This window comes from Octopus bimaculoides, chromosome 22 (genome assembly GCF_001194135.2).
Source record: "Octopus bimaculoides isolate UCB-OBI-ISO-001 chromosome 22, ASM119413v2, whole genome shotgun sequence".
Classification (NCBI taxonomy): Eukaryota; Metazoa; Mollusca; class Cephalopoda; order Octopoda; family Octopodidae; genus Octopus; species Octopus bimaculoides.
The window spans coordinates 22496378-22514032 of NC_069002.1; the positions used below are offsets into that span (position 1 = coordinate 22496378).

General features: G+C 37.5%; 1 protein-coding gene across 6 annotated transcripts in view; it reads right to left on the minus strand.

Moving 5' to 3' along the window:
* LOC106875112 (secretory carrier-associated membrane protein 1) overlaps positions 1-17655 on the minus strand; it is a 124950-nt gene that overhangs the window by 45219 nt on the left and 62076 nt on the right. For all 6 annotated transcript variants that reach the window (XM_052975702.1, XM_052975703.1, XM_052975700.1 and 3 more), the window contains one exon: positions 7450-7602. In XM_052975702.1, the coding sequence (XP_052831662.1) occupies positions 7450-7602 (153 nt within the window). The remainder of the gene's footprint in view (positions 1-7449; positions 7603-17655) is intronic.

A 17655-nucleotide genomic window follows, 5' to 3' on the forward strand; every position in this document is an offset into this window, starting at 1 on the left:
TACACTTTATGCATTAGTTCAAATAAATTATTGTTATTATTATCAGCTTCTGGTCAGCTCTGACACAGCAGACCTGTAATCAAAGGGGTTACAGCCTTCACCATCCAGCTCCCCCAACACACTGCAGGCAAAGTCTATCTTAGACAATGTTATCTAATTCTATTTTGCTTTAGGGAGATTTAGCTGCTATTTCTATGAGGCTGAGCAACTATATAGATCAACCATGAACCAACTATGGCCTATGAGAACTTTTTGAATAACACACCTCATGAAAAATTACCTTCTATCTTTCCTAGCGGTGCAGCCCACTTCATGATGAGCCATGTCTCATTTGGCCCATTTCTCATGAAAGGTTGTGCATGCCTGACATAGAGACTTCTTCACTAACCAAACTAAATATAAGTAACAAGTAGAAGTGGTTTAATTAAATGGTGCCATCACATGTTTAATCGATTTCATCTCAGCTGTCTTTCAAAGAAGAAGCCCTTAACTCTTTAGCATTTAAACTGGCCATCTCCAGTCCAAACATTTTATCTGTTTTATGTTCAAACAAGCCACATCTGATTTCTCATACCTACCCTACAATGTCATTCTAAAAATGCAACAATCACATTGATTACTGAACTCACAAAGCTGTGAGATAAAGCATGATTGATTCAAAACAATGTGAATAAAGAAGCATTACATTTGACAGAGTAATCTGAATGCTGAAGGGTTAAATTAGAAACATGATTGCTCTGTCAGGAACTAGTTACAAGAATCAGATTTGTAATAAGTTTAAGATGTTAATATCATTGTATCTCTTTGTTTCTTTGGGAATACACACCACACAAAGCAGGGCCAATCCCTCAGGTCTGATCTGAATGTACTTTTATTGAAAGCAGGTCTCTCAACTGATTCATTAAAATCCAGATAACATCAGTGATGGTTTATTTCCCATAGAAATTATCATTATGTAGCCAGTAGTTGTGACACTAGACTAAAGAAGCATGGTTTACAGGTTCAAAATCATATAATTTTTGATATATATATCCCTGTACATGACACATAACTGTTTACCTACAGACAATATTTAGTCTATTTGGATGTACTCATCTAAACTCTGAGTTCAAATCCTATCAGAGCCAATTTCACCATTTGTTTCTTGGGGACTGATAAACTAATAAGCACAAACTGGACTGGACTGTATTGACTCTACTACTACAAATATGTTCTTTTCTACTCTAGGCACAAGGTCTGAAATTTTGGGGGAGGGGGCCAATCAATTAGATCGACACAGTATGCAACTGGTACTTAATTTATCAACCCTGAAAGGATGAAAGGCAAAGTCAACCTCGGTGGAATTTGAACTCAGAACGTAAAGACAGATGAAATACCGCAAAGCATTTTGCTCGGCGTGCTAGCGTTGCTTCCAGTTCACTGCCTACAAATATGTTGCTCTGTGACAATGTATTATTTTTATTATTATCATCATCACCATCATCATCATCAAGTGAATAGTCAGATGGCAGAATCATTAGATCACTAGACAAAACGCTTAGCAGCATTTCTTGTAGCTTTATGCTCTGAGTTCAAATTCTGCCAGGGTTAGCTTTAGCCATCATCCTTTCGGGGTTGATAAAATAAGTAGCAGTTGTAGGGCAGGATCTATGATAGACGAACTGTAGACAGGAACATTGCTGCAGGCTAGCTAGGGAGCTGGTCTGCAGCAAAGTAGATTTCCAGTCAAGCGGGCTTCGAAGAGACAGAAGTAACTGGTGGCTGCTGCCCTAATGTGCTTAAAGGAATAAATCTTTCACTAACACATTCTCGTCTCCATCAGTTTATCTGTGAATAGCTCGACAAAGCTATACAGTCAAACACAGGAATCAATGTAATTGACTAACCCCTAACCCACTCCCCCAAAATTTCGACCATTGTGCTTACAGCAGAAAGGACTTTTATTATTATTTCTATTATTATCAAGAAGACAGTGAGCTGGCAGATACCTTAGCACACTGGGCGAAATGCTTAGCAGTATTTCATTTGTCTTCAAGTTCTGAGTTCAAATTTCACTGAGGTCGACTTTGCTTTTCATCCTTTCAGGGTTGATAAAATTAGTACCAGTTACGCACTGGGGTCAATGTAATCAACTTAATCCCTTCCCCCAAATTTGAGGCCTTGTGTTTCCAGTAGTAAGGATTATTATTATTATTATTATTAAGTCAGTGAATGGCAAGGTAGCAAAATTATTAGTACAGTTGAGAAAATGTATTTCTTGCAATTCATTACATTCTGAGTTCAAATCCCACTGGGGTTGAATTTGCCTTTCATCCTTTCAGGGACAATAAATTAAGTACCAGTTGAGCATTGAGGTCAATGTAATCCACTAATCCCTTCCCTTCAAAAATGCCCACTTATCTACATAATAGTGGCTTTGTTTTCTATGAACTGTTCCACGTCTCACCCAGAGGCCTCAAGTAACAGCAAGTTGGATGTTTTACTATGGGTGTTACTCATGGTTAGCAACAATATGTCATGTGGAAAGAACACTAGAATCTGACAAGATTCTGTTAAATTTGTGAATTTTTCAGTTTTGATAGAGCTTTATGAGAATCAGGTGTTTTCAAGTTGACAATGCTTTTTAAGGATGTAGGCAACATCCATGAGAAAAATTTCTTTGTTTAGTTCTGATGCCTTGTAATTTCTTGGTATCTGACCATAGTGTTTAAGAGTGCCTTTTGGTATTGTCCCCAAAGCTCTGATGATTACAGGTAGAGTTGTTCTTACATACCACATTTTTTAGACTTCTATTTCAAGGTCTTTATATTTAATTTTTCAAATACTTTTACAGAAGTGCTGCACTCTACAGGGACTGATACATCTATCAGCAGACATGCTTTTGTCAACGTGAGTTTTTACCACAATATCTGGTCAATTGGCTTGTGTAGTGTGACCAGCTGTGGTTGTTAATAATAACAATAATAGTAATCCTTTCTATTATAGGTACAACGCCTGAAGTTTTGAGGGAAGGGGTTAGCCAATTACATTGACACTGAAAGGATGAAAGCCAAACCTCAGCGGAATTTGAACTCAGAACATGAAGATGGACAAAATGCCCCTAAGCACTTTGCCGAGTGTGATAATGATGCTGCCAGCTCGCCACCTTAATAATAATAATGATGTTGTGAGACTTTAATATTCAGACTGACACAGTAATAGAAGCTAGAAGGCCTGATTTAGTAGAAGTAGACAAAGAGAACAGAAAGTGCTAGGTAATTGATTTTATAGTCCCAAACAATGAGAGAATCAATATGAGACGTATAGATAAAAAAGGAAAGTGCCAGGAGCTAGCTATTGAATAACTGAGACTATGAAAAGTGCAGGTAAAATGTATCCCAGTAGTTATAGGTACATTGGGAACTATCCCTAAAGATCTGAACATGTGGATAGAGGAAATAGACATAAAGCCTAGTTTAGTACAGCTCCAGATAACAGTGTTATTAGGGACAGCAAGGATACTTAGGAGGGTTCTTGGCATCTAAGGTAACTTGCTGTAGCCCGATGTTAGGATTTTTTCTTTTCCAACAGTCTTATCTGTTGTGCGTATATGATTAATAATAATAATAATAATAATAATAATAACAACCAAGGCACACATAGCTGCTCTTGGTAGTGCAGTGAAAGCACATGATAAAAATAAGACCACTGAATAATAATAATAAAGTGAACTGGCTGAAAATGTTTTATGTGACAGTCATTTTTTATTTTTACATTTCCAGTTTCAAATTCCATCAAGGCCAGCTTTAGTTTCTCCCCACCTTTCTGGAGCCATTAAATAAATACTGGAGTTGCTTCAATGGCTTGCACATACTTCTAAATAAATTGTGTGTAACTGTAGGCTTTTGGAAATGAACTATAAACAAAATTGTGACATATTTCAAGTCAAGAGCCAGGCTGTGTGTATATGTGCATGAGAGAGAGAGAGAGAGAGAGAGAGAGAGAGAGAGAGAGAGAGAGAGAGAGAGAGAGAGAGAGAGAGAGAGAGAGAGAGAGAGTGTATGAACTTGGTGACAGCTGACTGATGATATTCAGAAACATTTAGGCCAAAGATACTAAACAATTTGCGTTAAATTATACTAATTAGTTTAATGAGTTAATGAACTGAAAGATACAAAAGAAAATTTGCACAAGAACAAGCTTTTTGCTGACATGACAGCAAGGGTTTTTCTCAAATTTATACAGTTTCCAGGCAGTTGCATTTAAACTAGCCATATCCAGCTCGAATATTCCACCGGTTTTATGTTCAAACCAGCCAGATCTGGCCTCTCTCATCTACCCTACAATGTTATTCTAAAAAAATAAACAATCACATCACTGAAATCTCAAAGCTACAAGATAATGCAGGATTAAATTCAAAACAATGTGAATATAGAGGCATTTCATTTGACAGAGTAATCAAAATGCTAAAAGGTTGAAGGATAATTTATTGAGAGATCTAAGGGTTAAAACAAAATGACTTCAACACAACACTATCCCTTCAAATATACTCCCACACTTACAACTTTCATCCTCAGCAGTTGTAATTGTTACTCCTGGCTACCCTACCCTCATAGCGTTCAGGTTCTTTACGTGAATATACAGCAAACAGACCTGAACATAATCTCTAGATATTTTTAATCTTGGCAGATACTCCAAATGAAGAAATCTCAGGATCTATAATCTACTCTGGTCATAATTCTTTTATGATTATATAGACCAGTTTAATACTATTAGACTTTCAAAATACTAGCTATAACTAACAACCATGTTTTTTTTTTTAAAAAAAAAGGACATTAAGTCATATTTCTAAAACTGAAATTATGTATGTTATTGCACCATGTTCTTCATTGCACACTAAAATTTTATTGATAACCTTGCTAAACAGAAAAGCTGAGTTAAAACCATAACACTTGCAGCACCAAAGCTGATGTAGGAAGTTAAATTATTTCTATGCTAAATTTTGAGTTTTAAAACAAAATCTTTGTATATTTAAAAGCAAACAATTACCTCCTTCCCTCCCACCCAGCAAACTTCTTACCACACAGCCATAGTTTTTTTTGTGTTATATAATCATAAATTACAATGAAGCTAATAATGATGTCGAATACTGGCACAAGACAGTGGCAGGAACTGGTGATTACATTGATCTCGGTTCATATGGATATGGGTAATTCATTTTGTTGACTCTCAAAGGATGGAAAGTAAAGTTGGCTCTAGCAGAATTTGATTTCAGAACATAAAAAAGCCATCTAAATACTACAAGTAATCCAGTCCCACACCACCACAACAATAATACCTGGCTTTTCACCAGGTATTTTAGATAATCTTTCCTAATTTACAATGAGCAATTGACTGACTCTAATCTAATCGTTTAATTATTTTCTTAGTGTTTCTCTATATTGCTAATGGAAAGAAAAAAAAAAAAAACAATTATAATTGGTATACGAGAGCTAATGTTACATTGAATTGCCATCACAGTTGTTAGCTTGGCACTAAGTTTATTGGCTTGACAAGTCATAGCCTGGACTACAGATACCCCAAATCTGTTGCTGTTCAAACTTTGAATACAAGAATATGTATTCAAATAGCAAACAATTACAACAATTATATTGAGACAACACAGGAAACTATATTTTTGAAAATTAGAAATATAACAAAACAGTGAATCTATTGATGCTAAATAGACCGATAACACTCTCCCACCCCATACACACACACACTGGAATAACAAAGGATATGTAGTGTTTATCAAGCAACAGGGTAATCATTAAAGTTTCTACTTCCTTCAGTGTCATAAAAGACCAGGTGAGTCTGTTGCATTTCTTTCTTCAGGCAATTGACACCTGGCTAAATGTACAGGTAACTCTTTTGGTATCAACCCATCTGAAACCACACCTGGTTTTATGATAGAAACTTCTTTCTTTGAAGTGGCTTAAATTAAAACCTTCCATCAAAATCTCGTGTCAATTTAGGTTTCAAACACCTGTTTAATCATGGCAGTTATTTTATTTCCATTCTTCATCATTTCCTAAATTAAGTGAAACTAAGGCAGTGTATTTCAACAGAAATACTGTCATGAACACAGGCTCAACTTACTCGGAGGCTCAACTCAGTGACAGCTTACCACCATTCCATAGCGGTCACTCCCATATATTTTATTAATTTTCTAATTATTTAGTCCGAGGTTCAGCTTGGTGCCATTGTGAAGAATGTACCTAGACTGCTGCAGTCCTGGGTACAAAGAATAGAGCAAACAAATGCGATTAAGGCCCAGCAGCAGGAAAAGCAAGGAAGTGAATCAAGTTTTCTTTGGTGAAGGTGATACAGAGATCACAGAAACTGTTGTAGTAGTATTAGACAAGAAAGAAGGAGTGTACATTATGTTGGTGAACAAGTGGCTGTACATAAATGGCTCTGGTGTCAGGCTTAACGATGAGCATTCCAGTGTCCAGTCAACAAAATAATTTGCCATTTCAAAAACAATGTAATTCTCACACAGAATCAGCATTCATCAAGGTTTATAACAAAGATGGCCATTAAAATTACAATTACACTCCATTCAACAGATTTCCACACAATTTCTGTTCAATTTTGGGTCAACCCAACAAAATCATGAGACAACTGACCATGGTGCCATAAAGCGGGATTGAACCTGGCACTTCATGATTACAAAGTGAGTTTCTTAACCATTTAACCAAGCCTGCACCTACTGGGCATACTATATCTTAGAACAGGGGTCCTCAGCCACTGAATTGTACATGATTTGATACCAAACCACATGGAAACAAGAGATTTTAAAAATTTCATTTCTATTCTACTGACTATATCAGTCTGCTGGGTGTTTTTGTATTATATATGAATTATATATATATAATTATCACCATCACTTAGTGTTCATTTTCCATGCAGGCATGGGTTACACAGTTTGACTGGAACTGATAAGCCAGAGAGTTGTACCAGGCTCCAGTCTGATTTTTGCTTGGTTTCTACAGCTGGATGCCTTTCCTAACACCAACTACTCCAAGAGTGTGGTGGGTGCCTTTTACGTGTCACCGACACAGGTGCTTTTGTGTGTCACCAGCATGGGTCTCATTTACTGTCACCAGCATAGGTACCATTCAGGTGTCACTGTCACAGGAGCCATTTACTGTCACTAGTACAGGTGCCTTCTATGTGCCATGCATTTTATTGTGTTTTGTTACGTGCATGATCTCTCTGCCTGTGGAGAAACTGTCTTGCATGAAGCTGCTCAGTGGTACAAAAAACGTTGAGAACTGCTGGGTAAGTAAAACCAATATCAATTCTTATTTTGAAAAAAACAAAACAAAAAAACATCAAGATTCTTGTTAGAGTATCATATATAAAGATTTGAATTAATGATCCTAATCAATTAAGTGTAAAGACACAAATCATTAATCTATCACTCACCTCTTGTCTGCGCTGCAGGTCACTAGTATCTATTTTCTGTGCCCCAACAGCTGAGTATGGTGGGGCCTCCTCAGATGGGGTCATAATGGCTGGCTGTGATGCTGGTGGCTGTGAGGGTTGAGGAGCAGGAATGGTTGGCCGGGAAGCTGGAACCTGAAAGGAATTTTAGAAGAGAAACAAAATCTTAAGACATTCCTAAGATACACATGTGGGGAGCAGAACATAATATTAATTGATAAAAACATCTACTGTAGTTATATCCTTTCTACTGTGGAAATCAGATATAGCCACTCAAAATGTCATTAGCCTCAACTGCAGAAAGCAGTTTTAAATACCAATCTATCTTTTTATGAGGATTGCCATGTTGGAAGTAATTTTTTGTTGTCAAGTTTGAGGCAAGATGACTTGCAGAAAATACCAATTCTATTTTTTGGTAGATATTTAACATTATTACTGGAATAACCATGGAATTTAATTTTGCAGTTAAAGGAATGTACAATGAAAAGAATAAAATTCTCTTCTACAAAGAAAAAGAAAACAATGTTACACAAGGTAACATCAATTTGTTTCTGAATTCATACCACCATATTGGAATTTCCAAACACAATTGGTTAGAAAATATTACTGGAACATTATTACTACATAAACTTTGTTTTCAAGAAGAAATAACTGATGGCTGATTCATAACAAAATAATCTGTTCCTATATACAATGTCATATGATATTTTCTTTCATCCTTTCAGGGGCAATAAAATTAAGTACCAGTTGAATACTGGGGTGAATGTAACTTGACTTACACTCCTCACTGAAATTGCTGGCCTTGTGCCAGCAATTTGAAACCAATATTTCCTGCAAGGTTTCTTGGCTATTTGTTTCCGTTGTATCTTATATTCCTCCATTAATCATTGCTAAATGGAAAAGAGTGATTCTGATGGCCAGAGTCATGCTCTAATGTCAAATGGGCCATGAAGTGAGAGGGGGAGCCTCAGACAACTGCACAATAACCATGAATGCATGAAATGGTAGCATAATCAATCCACCAACAGGTACCATACAAGCAAATGACTTACTAGTTTAAACTAAGGCAACACTAAAATTAGCTGGCAACATTAGATTGGAACACGATACATTATCATAATTTAACATCCGTTGACCTTGGATAAAACTGATTTTATTAATAAAATCATTTCAGATCAAAAACAATACAGCGTCAACAAGGGAGGTTCCATGCAGCTGCATAATCTGCTAGAAATAACAGCCAAATCACATCCTTCTGTCTTAAGAGAAGAGTAAACCGAATGTTATTCTAGAGGAACAGTGATTAGGGGCAGATTGGAACCAAAGGAAGAGAGTAGATTAGAACCAAGAATCTCACATTCTAACCATTCCTGTCACTCTCCCATCTTCAAACAAATAATGAATTTCTTTGAGTTCACTCAAACTGTTAGAAATTGCAACCAAATTCAAACTAAAAATACATGGTACTGTTTTAAGAAAGACATATTGGCTAATGTAGTCCTAGGTACATTATATCAGAGCATAAGATGAAGTTGTCACTCCTAGAATAGCTTGGATCACATGTCTCCTGAACCAGGCTTCACTTAAGAGAAGGAAACAAGAGACATACACATAAAGCTTGACCTTGTGCTAAGCAACAACTTATGTCTCCTGAATCAAGCCTGACCTGAGGATAAACAACAAATAAATATTAATGAAGTTGAATAATTGTTGTTGAAAATGTACATTAAGAAAGAAATATTGAGAGTTCAAATCCAGATAAAGGTTACACATGATTGTACATGACGGCAGAGGATTACCAGAAAATAGTGACCAAAATGCAGTGTTGTATAAATAGATGAATAAAAAAAAAATATCAAAAAATCATATCTTTACAGTTAAGACAAGACAATCTCATGTGTCTTAATGTTATTGTACAGTAAATCATGAAAGAACAATATCCTTTATTTGTAACTAAACAACAGAGAAATTTATTGAAAGCATAATTGGTCCAAGCAGGAAATGAAGGTGCATCGGCTAAGCAAGGAAAACTTTTAGATTCACAGACAGGCTTATTCACCATGACAACTAATTATATGATATCACCAATGATATCATACTAGAAGTGTCACATGATGTTGGAGGTTGACCTAGATTTTATTAAATTAGAATATAGAAACTACACTTCAGTCTCTCAAGTATTTGTCCAACTAAGAACTAATTAAAATTAATATCACTTTAAGACACTTTCTTAATAATATTATTAAATTAAATAAGTCTTTAGCATCAGGAAGAACAAACCAATATCAGAATACCGTTGTTCTTTGAAGAAGGACAATTCTAGCAAGGAACACACACACACACACACAAGATGCAATTCACTTCATTAATTAATTGATCAATTTAATTAAAGTATCAAAGACTTTCATCACATGATTTTCATTTTTCCAATGGTCCCCCTGCAACTGTTTTTTCAACCTTATAATGTCTAGCATTTATACATATTTAGGTTGTACCTCTGTGTATATGTCTATATGCACACACACACACACATGTACATATGGATACACAAACACACATATATACAATAACTGACAAAAAAACAACTCAAGCCTTGTTACCAACTGAGTTGACAAAGCAATATACAATAACAAAGCTGTGTGTGTGTGTGTGTTTGTGTGTGTGTGTGAGTAAAGTGAATGCAAACAAAAGCAAGAAAACACACAAACATACATATAGATGCTCTGTAATACATGGCCGTGGAGGCGCAATGGCCCAGTGGTTAGGGCAGCGGACTCGCAGTCATAGGATCGCGGTTTCGATTCCCAGACCGGGCGTTGTGAGTGTTTATTGAGCGAAAACACCTAACAGCTCCACGAGGCTCCGGCAGGGGATGGTGGCGAACCCTGCTGTACTCTTTCACCACAACTTTCTCTCACTGTTTCTTTCTGTTTTTGTTGTGCCTGTAATTCAAAGGGTCAGCCTTGTCACACTGTGTCACGCTGAATATCCCTGAGAACTATGTTAAGGGTACACGTGTCTGTGGAGTGCTCAGCCACTTGCACGTTAATTTCACGAGCAGGCTGTTCCGTTGATAGTATCAACTGGAACCCTCGACGTCGTAAGCGACGGAGTACCAACAACAATACATGGCCAACATTATAAACACAGCAGCAGCAACACCCTAATTACAATTATATACTTACATGCATTTATATTTATACAAAGAAGCTTGAATAATTATAATTAATAGACAGCAAGGATTATCAGAAAGGCTCTAAGTACTTGAAGCACTGCTGAAAACTTATGGGTACCTAAGGTTACAGGTAGTAACCTGCTACTCACATAAATCCTACCAGGAATAAGACCGAACCGGGGTCAAACCAAATAATAATAAAAAGAACACTCAGAGAGCACAAACCTCCACCAAAGCAACACCAACGTCCTCTCAACAATTAACCGGAGATGATTTTTAAAATGATAATATCTGAGATCAACTCAACTATTCTCACAAACAAGAATACTAAAAATGAATCCGACCGCTCTCAAAAATTAAGTAAAAAACAGGAAAAATAATCCAGAATTCTTGTCCAATACCAGGTCGATCCCAAAATCTAATCAGTTTATGTCTGTCATGAGGCCAAACATCCCTGAAAGTTTCATCCGAATCCATCCAGCAGTGTTTGAGGCATCTTGTCCATGGACAAACAAGCAAACAAACACATCTGAAAACAATACCCCCGTTTTCGCTAAGGCGGAGGTAGTAATCCTTTCTACTAAAGGCACAAGGTCTGAAATTTCAGTGGAAGAGGCAAACTGATAACATCAACCCAGTGGTCAACTGTTACTTATTTCATCAACCCTGAAAGGATGAAAAGCAAAGGTCACCTCAGCAGTGTTTGAAACTTAGCACTAAACACTTTGTTCAATATGCTAATGATTTTGCCAGCCCACTGCACTGAATCCAGCTCATTGCTTTAATAATAATAATAATAATAATCCTTTCTACTAAAGGCACAAGGCCTGAAAATTTGAGGGAGGGGACTGGTCAATGATACTCAGTTTATCAACCCTGAAAGGATGAAAGGCAAAGTTGACTGTGGCGGAAGAACAGCAGGGAAGAATTAGATTTGGAAAGAATAGCATGGCACCATAGGCTGCTGTTAACAAGCTTACTGTGCATGCAAAACACCAGGAGTTCCAACAAAACCTGAGTTAAAAGAATAATAATAACAATAGTTTCTAATATAGGTGCTTGGCCCCAAACTTAATGAGTCTGTAGCCAATTCAATCAACTCCAGTTTGAAGGAAAGTGGGGCAATAATGGGGTAGCGGTTAAAAAATTGGGGTGATAATGGGGTGGTGATTCATGTAAAAACAACAAAATAATGGGTTCATTAGGTTAAGTTTTATTTGTGAAATACAGTTGCTTTGAATTTGCTTCAGAAAGAGGTGGTGGCACTAGGAATGTGGCCTGGGTGTCAAGGGAATGTCAGCCCGAAAAAGTTTGAGAACCACTGGTTTACTGTATTGCAGAACTCCTCCAGCCCTTGCCAGACAGGAAATAAAGAAACTGCGATGGCAATACACTAAAGATTAAGACAATGAATCAAGTAAATATATTGATCTCTTTAATCAATATCATCATCATCACCATGATAAAGTTTATTTAAAACAATGATGATAATATCAAGACTATTGATTAGAGAAAATTGCCTGATTCATTGTCATCCCCAAGTAAAAGAAATTCAAAAAATATTTAGAAATATTGAAATTATAAATTTCCACCAACCCAATATCCTACCACACAACTTTTAAACTTTTAATGATTTTATTTAACCTTTAGCTGCTGGCTAAGTAACATTATATAATGATCCGAATAAGATCTGATACAAAGAAGAATGGACAGTTTAGTTTGACTGCAGACAACCTATCTGGAGTCAGTGGCAAGATAAAATATACCCAGTCAATAACAAAAGAAACAATAACAAAATTGGCTGGGTTTCTGTAGCTGTGTGTTTGTGTGTGTGTGTGTGTGCCAGATCAAATGGACCATAACGAGACACTATGAAACTCACCCAAGCCATCTCAAATTGGAAAAACCAGACATAAGATGATGATGAAGAGATAATCTTGTGTGCCAAAAATACCATTTTTAAAATCTATTCTTGTAGTTTTAATTAGTGACTAGTTGAATTTACTGGCTCATGAAAATTGATATCACATAAAGTCAACAATCAAGGTGAATGACAGTGGTATATCTAAACTTGTGTTAGTGGACCACACTATTAACATATTTGTAATGAGATGAATAAATATAAAGTGGCTATTGGTAAGTAATACACGTCAATAGTGTTTGGCAAGGACAAAGAGCATAGAAGCAACCTATTTGCTCAGGAGTGAGTGAGTGAGTGAGTGAGTGAGTGAGTGAGTGAGTGAGTGTGAGTGTGAGTGTGAGTGTGTGTGTCCAAAGATATACATTACTATTATTATTAAGGTGGCAAGCTGGCAGAATCATTTGCACGGCAAGCAGAATGCTTGACAGTCGACTTTGCCTTTCATCCTTTCGGGGTCGATAAATTAAGTACCAGTTACGCACTGGGGTCGAGGTAATCAACTTAATCCCTTTGTCCTTGTTTGTCCCTTCTATGTTTAGCCCCTTGTGGGCAATAAAGAAATATGTATTTTGTCCACCTTTACATTCTGAGTACAAATTCCACTGAGGTCGACTTTGCCTTCCATCCTTTCAGGGTCGATAAGTGAAGTACCAGTCAAATACAGGGGGCAATGTAATCGACTAGTCCCCTCCCCACAAATTTCAGGCCTTATATCTTTAGTAGAAAGGATTATTAGTCTTATTATTGAAGTAATAAAGAATAAATAAATTAGTAATAAAGAATAAATAGATAAATAAATAAGGCGTAGGAGTGGCTGTGTGGTAAGTAGCTTGCTTACCAACCACATGGTTCCGGGTTCAGTCCCACTGCGTGGCATCTTGGGCAAGTGTCTTCTACTATAGCCTCGGGCCGATCAAAGCCTTGTGAGTGGATTTGGTAGACGGAAACTGAAAGAAGCCCGTCATATATATGTATATATGTGTGTGTGTGTGTGTGTGTGTGTCTGTGTTTGTCCCCCTAGCATTGCTTGACGACCGATGCTGGTGTGTTTATGTCCCCGTCACTTAGTGGTTCGGCAAAAGAGACCGATAGAATAAGTACTAGGCTTACAAAGAATAAGTCCTGGGGTCGATTTGCTCGACTAAAGGCGGTGCTCCAGCATGGCCGCAGTCAAATGACTGAAACAAGTAAAAGAGTAAAAGAGTGTAATAAAATCAACAAAACAAAAATTAAAAGTGTGTGTGTGTGCATGCGTGTGTGTGTGTGTGTGCATGCGTGTGTGCGTGTGTGTAAATTAGTTTCAGTAAAGCTTAAGGCTTTATTTAAAAATGCTTAAGAATTTTACTAGGGGGTGGGGGTCTGATAAAGACTCAGTTGTGGGGAACCATTGTAATGAGTCTCACATCTGATGATAACAAGAATTAAGCACTGAATATTGGTAATTTACAAAAGTTGCAAAAAAGCAAGTGTAATTAGTCATCTAACAGAATAGGGCAGGGCACAAACAGAAAAGGAACTAAATGTTTTGTTTTAGGATTCTGAGAATGAAAACTCATCTCTTTCGATAGCTTTAAATACTTTAAATATATTCAACGGAACAGATGCACATCATCGTCATCATCAAACATCCATTTTCCATGCTGGCATGAGTTGAACGGTTTCCTGAAAACTTGTAAGCCAAGTGCCACACATATTTCTTTAAAACCCATTTGGTACCAACTCTGGTTCTATGACACAAACTTCCTGTTTTAAAGAAATCTAAATTAAAACCTTCCATCAAAAGTTCATGTTAATTGATGTTCCAAACCTCGGTTACTAACGACAAGGTTATTCTACTAATTTCTTCATTATTTTTAAAATGAACTCAAAGTGCTCAACTGCAAAGATCTGCAACTGTCACTGAATCAGGAACTGCATGGAATCAATTCAAATAATGTAATTGCTTGGGGTTGTAAACTGGAAGTAAATATTCTTTTGTGCAAGAAACAAAGATTAGCTTAATTTTAAGAAGGACTTCTTGTTGAAAGACTTCTCATTTGCACCATTTGTGTTTGTTACTTTCAAATTTATCAAGAGAATTTCTTAGCAATTATTCTTCCTTCAATATTCAAGCAAAATGGCAACACCTGAAGCAGTAAGTTAGAATTCAGGGATATTATTTATCAATTATTTATTTATTCATCATCGTCATTTAATGTCCATTTTCCATGCTGGCATAGACTGAAAGGTTGGACAGGGTCCAACAGATCAGAGAATTGTGCCAAGCTCTAATATCCACTATGGCATGGTTTCTATGACTGAATGCCTCTGCTAATGTCAATCACTTTACAGCGGGCACTGGATACTTTTTGCATCACTGGCACTAGTGAGGTTGCCAAGTAACTCACAAAACAAGACCCCCTTGACCGAGTGGGGGTCAGTGTAGTACAGTGGAAGGTGGCTTTATGCTAGATGTTGAGAGAGGCAAGAGTATGATAGAGAAACAGGAACAGGTGCCTTGCTGTAGAGGAGATACCAACAGAAGAGAGCAAAGACGATGGTGATGATGTTGTCAGGACATACCCTCACGGTGCAATAGGGTGAATATGAGGGGGGAGGACAGGGACAGAGGAACAAAAATGTTGGGTGGGTGAATTTTTGAGAGAGGAAGGGTTAGCTGAAGGAAATAGGAGGTAAGTGGCAGTACAAAAGGAGAAAACTATAGGTGAGAAATAGGGAGATGATGTAAGGGGAGAGGTGCATTGTGACAGGGATGGAGATCAGAGGTAGGGGTAATTATGGTGAAGAGTGATGAATTTGGGGGTGTGCATAGATGACCAATAGGAGGGAGAGAGTTCAATGGAAAATACAGTAGTAGTAAGAGATGATAATGAGAATGTGGAGTGAGTGACATGGGGAGGTGGCTCCAAGGAGAGGGAAAATTGGTAGCAAAAGAGTGGGGAATGAAATATGTGTGCATCTCATATAAGTACAAGAGCTGAGTAAAGAGTACTGTAATTAGAAGCATGCTGGTGGGATGGATTTTAGCAAGATGAATTGTGGGGATGGCTTCACAGGGATAGATTGAGTGCAGAGGTACAGACAAACTAATAGGTTGTTAGGATCTCATTTTTGGTGAGATAGATGGGTCTTCTTAGGCACAGCAAATCACCAGTCATCTAGTCCTGTCATCTCTTCTATGAGGCTCAACATCCCGAGATCAGTCTTCACTACTTTGTCCAAAGTCTTTCTGAGTCTTCTCCTTCCACAGGTCCCATCCATATTTAACAATTGCAGCTGTCCTTGTCCATACATATCACATGACCATACCAATGTAGTCTTCTCTCTTGCACATTACATCTGAGGACTCTTATGCCCAACTTTTCTCTCAATACATTTGCACTTTGTTGTATTTGTGACATTGCATTTCCAACAGAGAATGCTAGCTTCATTCTCTTCTTGCCTTTCATTCCAAGAGAGAAAGTGACCTTTTGTTACTAGCAGAGGTAATAGTTCTCTGAACTTTCTACAATTAGTTCTTATTCTAGCAACTACACTTCCCACTCACTGCTAATTAGGTCACCTAGGTACCTCTAAAGATCTTCTTAGGCATTCAAAAAAAATCTATTTCCTGTGTGCTCTTACTGCATATTGTTCCTGCACATCTGTCACATGCAAAGCCTACATTCCCTCGTTAATCTTCCTGAGATTCTACTACACCTCTTGTGTCCACAGTTTGCACTGGATACACAATATGGACAGTTTACCAACACCTTTTCTACATATAGAATAAGGCCATCTACCTACCGGGATTACTGTCCTGTCTGTTTTCCTGCTAACAAGAACTTTGGTCGTCAGCACAGAGGAATTCCCACTGACACCCAGTTTTGAAATCCTCTATTGGAGGACTGTAATAAATAAAGAGGGGACTGAGAACAGACCCCCAGCAAACTCCTATTTCCACACTGAATTCATTACTATACTCATTACTAACTCTCACCTTACTGACAGCACCCCTCTACACAACTTGAACAGTTCTCAACCCCTAACTTCCACAGTGACCACCAAATCAGACAGCAAGGAACTCTGTCAAAAATTTCCTCCGGGCTGACAAATGCCAAGAACAGTTCACTTTTGGCTAAATGCTTCTCCTGCAGTTGTCTTCCTAGAAAGAGGCCATTATCAATGCGTCTTCCTGGCACAGAACTAAACTGCATCCCATCGAGGCTCACATTTTTATCCTAATTAACTGAGCTGTAACTCTTTCTGTAACTTTCAAGAACTAGTCCAGCAACTTGATCTCTGAAATTACTTCTAAGACATCTTTTTTACCCCTGTAACAGCTGACTAGAATGTTGCTCCACCGGTTGTTGGGTATCACACCTTCCTGTATGACCTGACTGACCATGAAGGTGTTTATTAATGATGACCTGATTACAGCAGAAAGCTTGAACATGGATAAAATGATTAAAGTGACATTTCAATGTCATCTACAAACACCAGCTAAATTGTATCAGGATTAATTGATAGGGAGCAAGAGTGGAGTCATCATGTAATTGGTATTGCATTAATGCTTTTGTTAGAGAATGGTAAGAATTAAGAAAAAAATACATAACTTATAAATATATTTTAAATATGGGGTCTTAGTATACTGGTGGTTTTATGAGGAGAATGTAATTACTGTAATAAAAGTTAATAACATTAACTTGTTGGGCCTTTCAAAAATCTTTGAATGAAAGAGATGAACGCATATCTTGTAATTCTTTGTCTAATGGGAGTTGTGCGACTTCCAAGTTAGAGATTAACTGGAGCACAAAATTAACTCTAAGACAGGAAATTAATGCCCAGGAATTCATCATCATCATCATCATCATCGTTTAACGTCCGCTTTCCATGCTAGCATGGGTTGGACTATTTGACTGAGGACTGGTGCAACCGGATGGCTACACCAGGCTCCAATCTAATTTGGCAGAGTTTCTACAGCTGGATGCCCTTCCTAACGCCAACCACTCAGAGAGTGTAGTGGGTGCTTTTACGTGTCACCCGCACGAAAACGGCCACGCTCGAAATGGTGTCTTTTATGTGCCACCCGCACAAGAACCAGTCCAGGGGC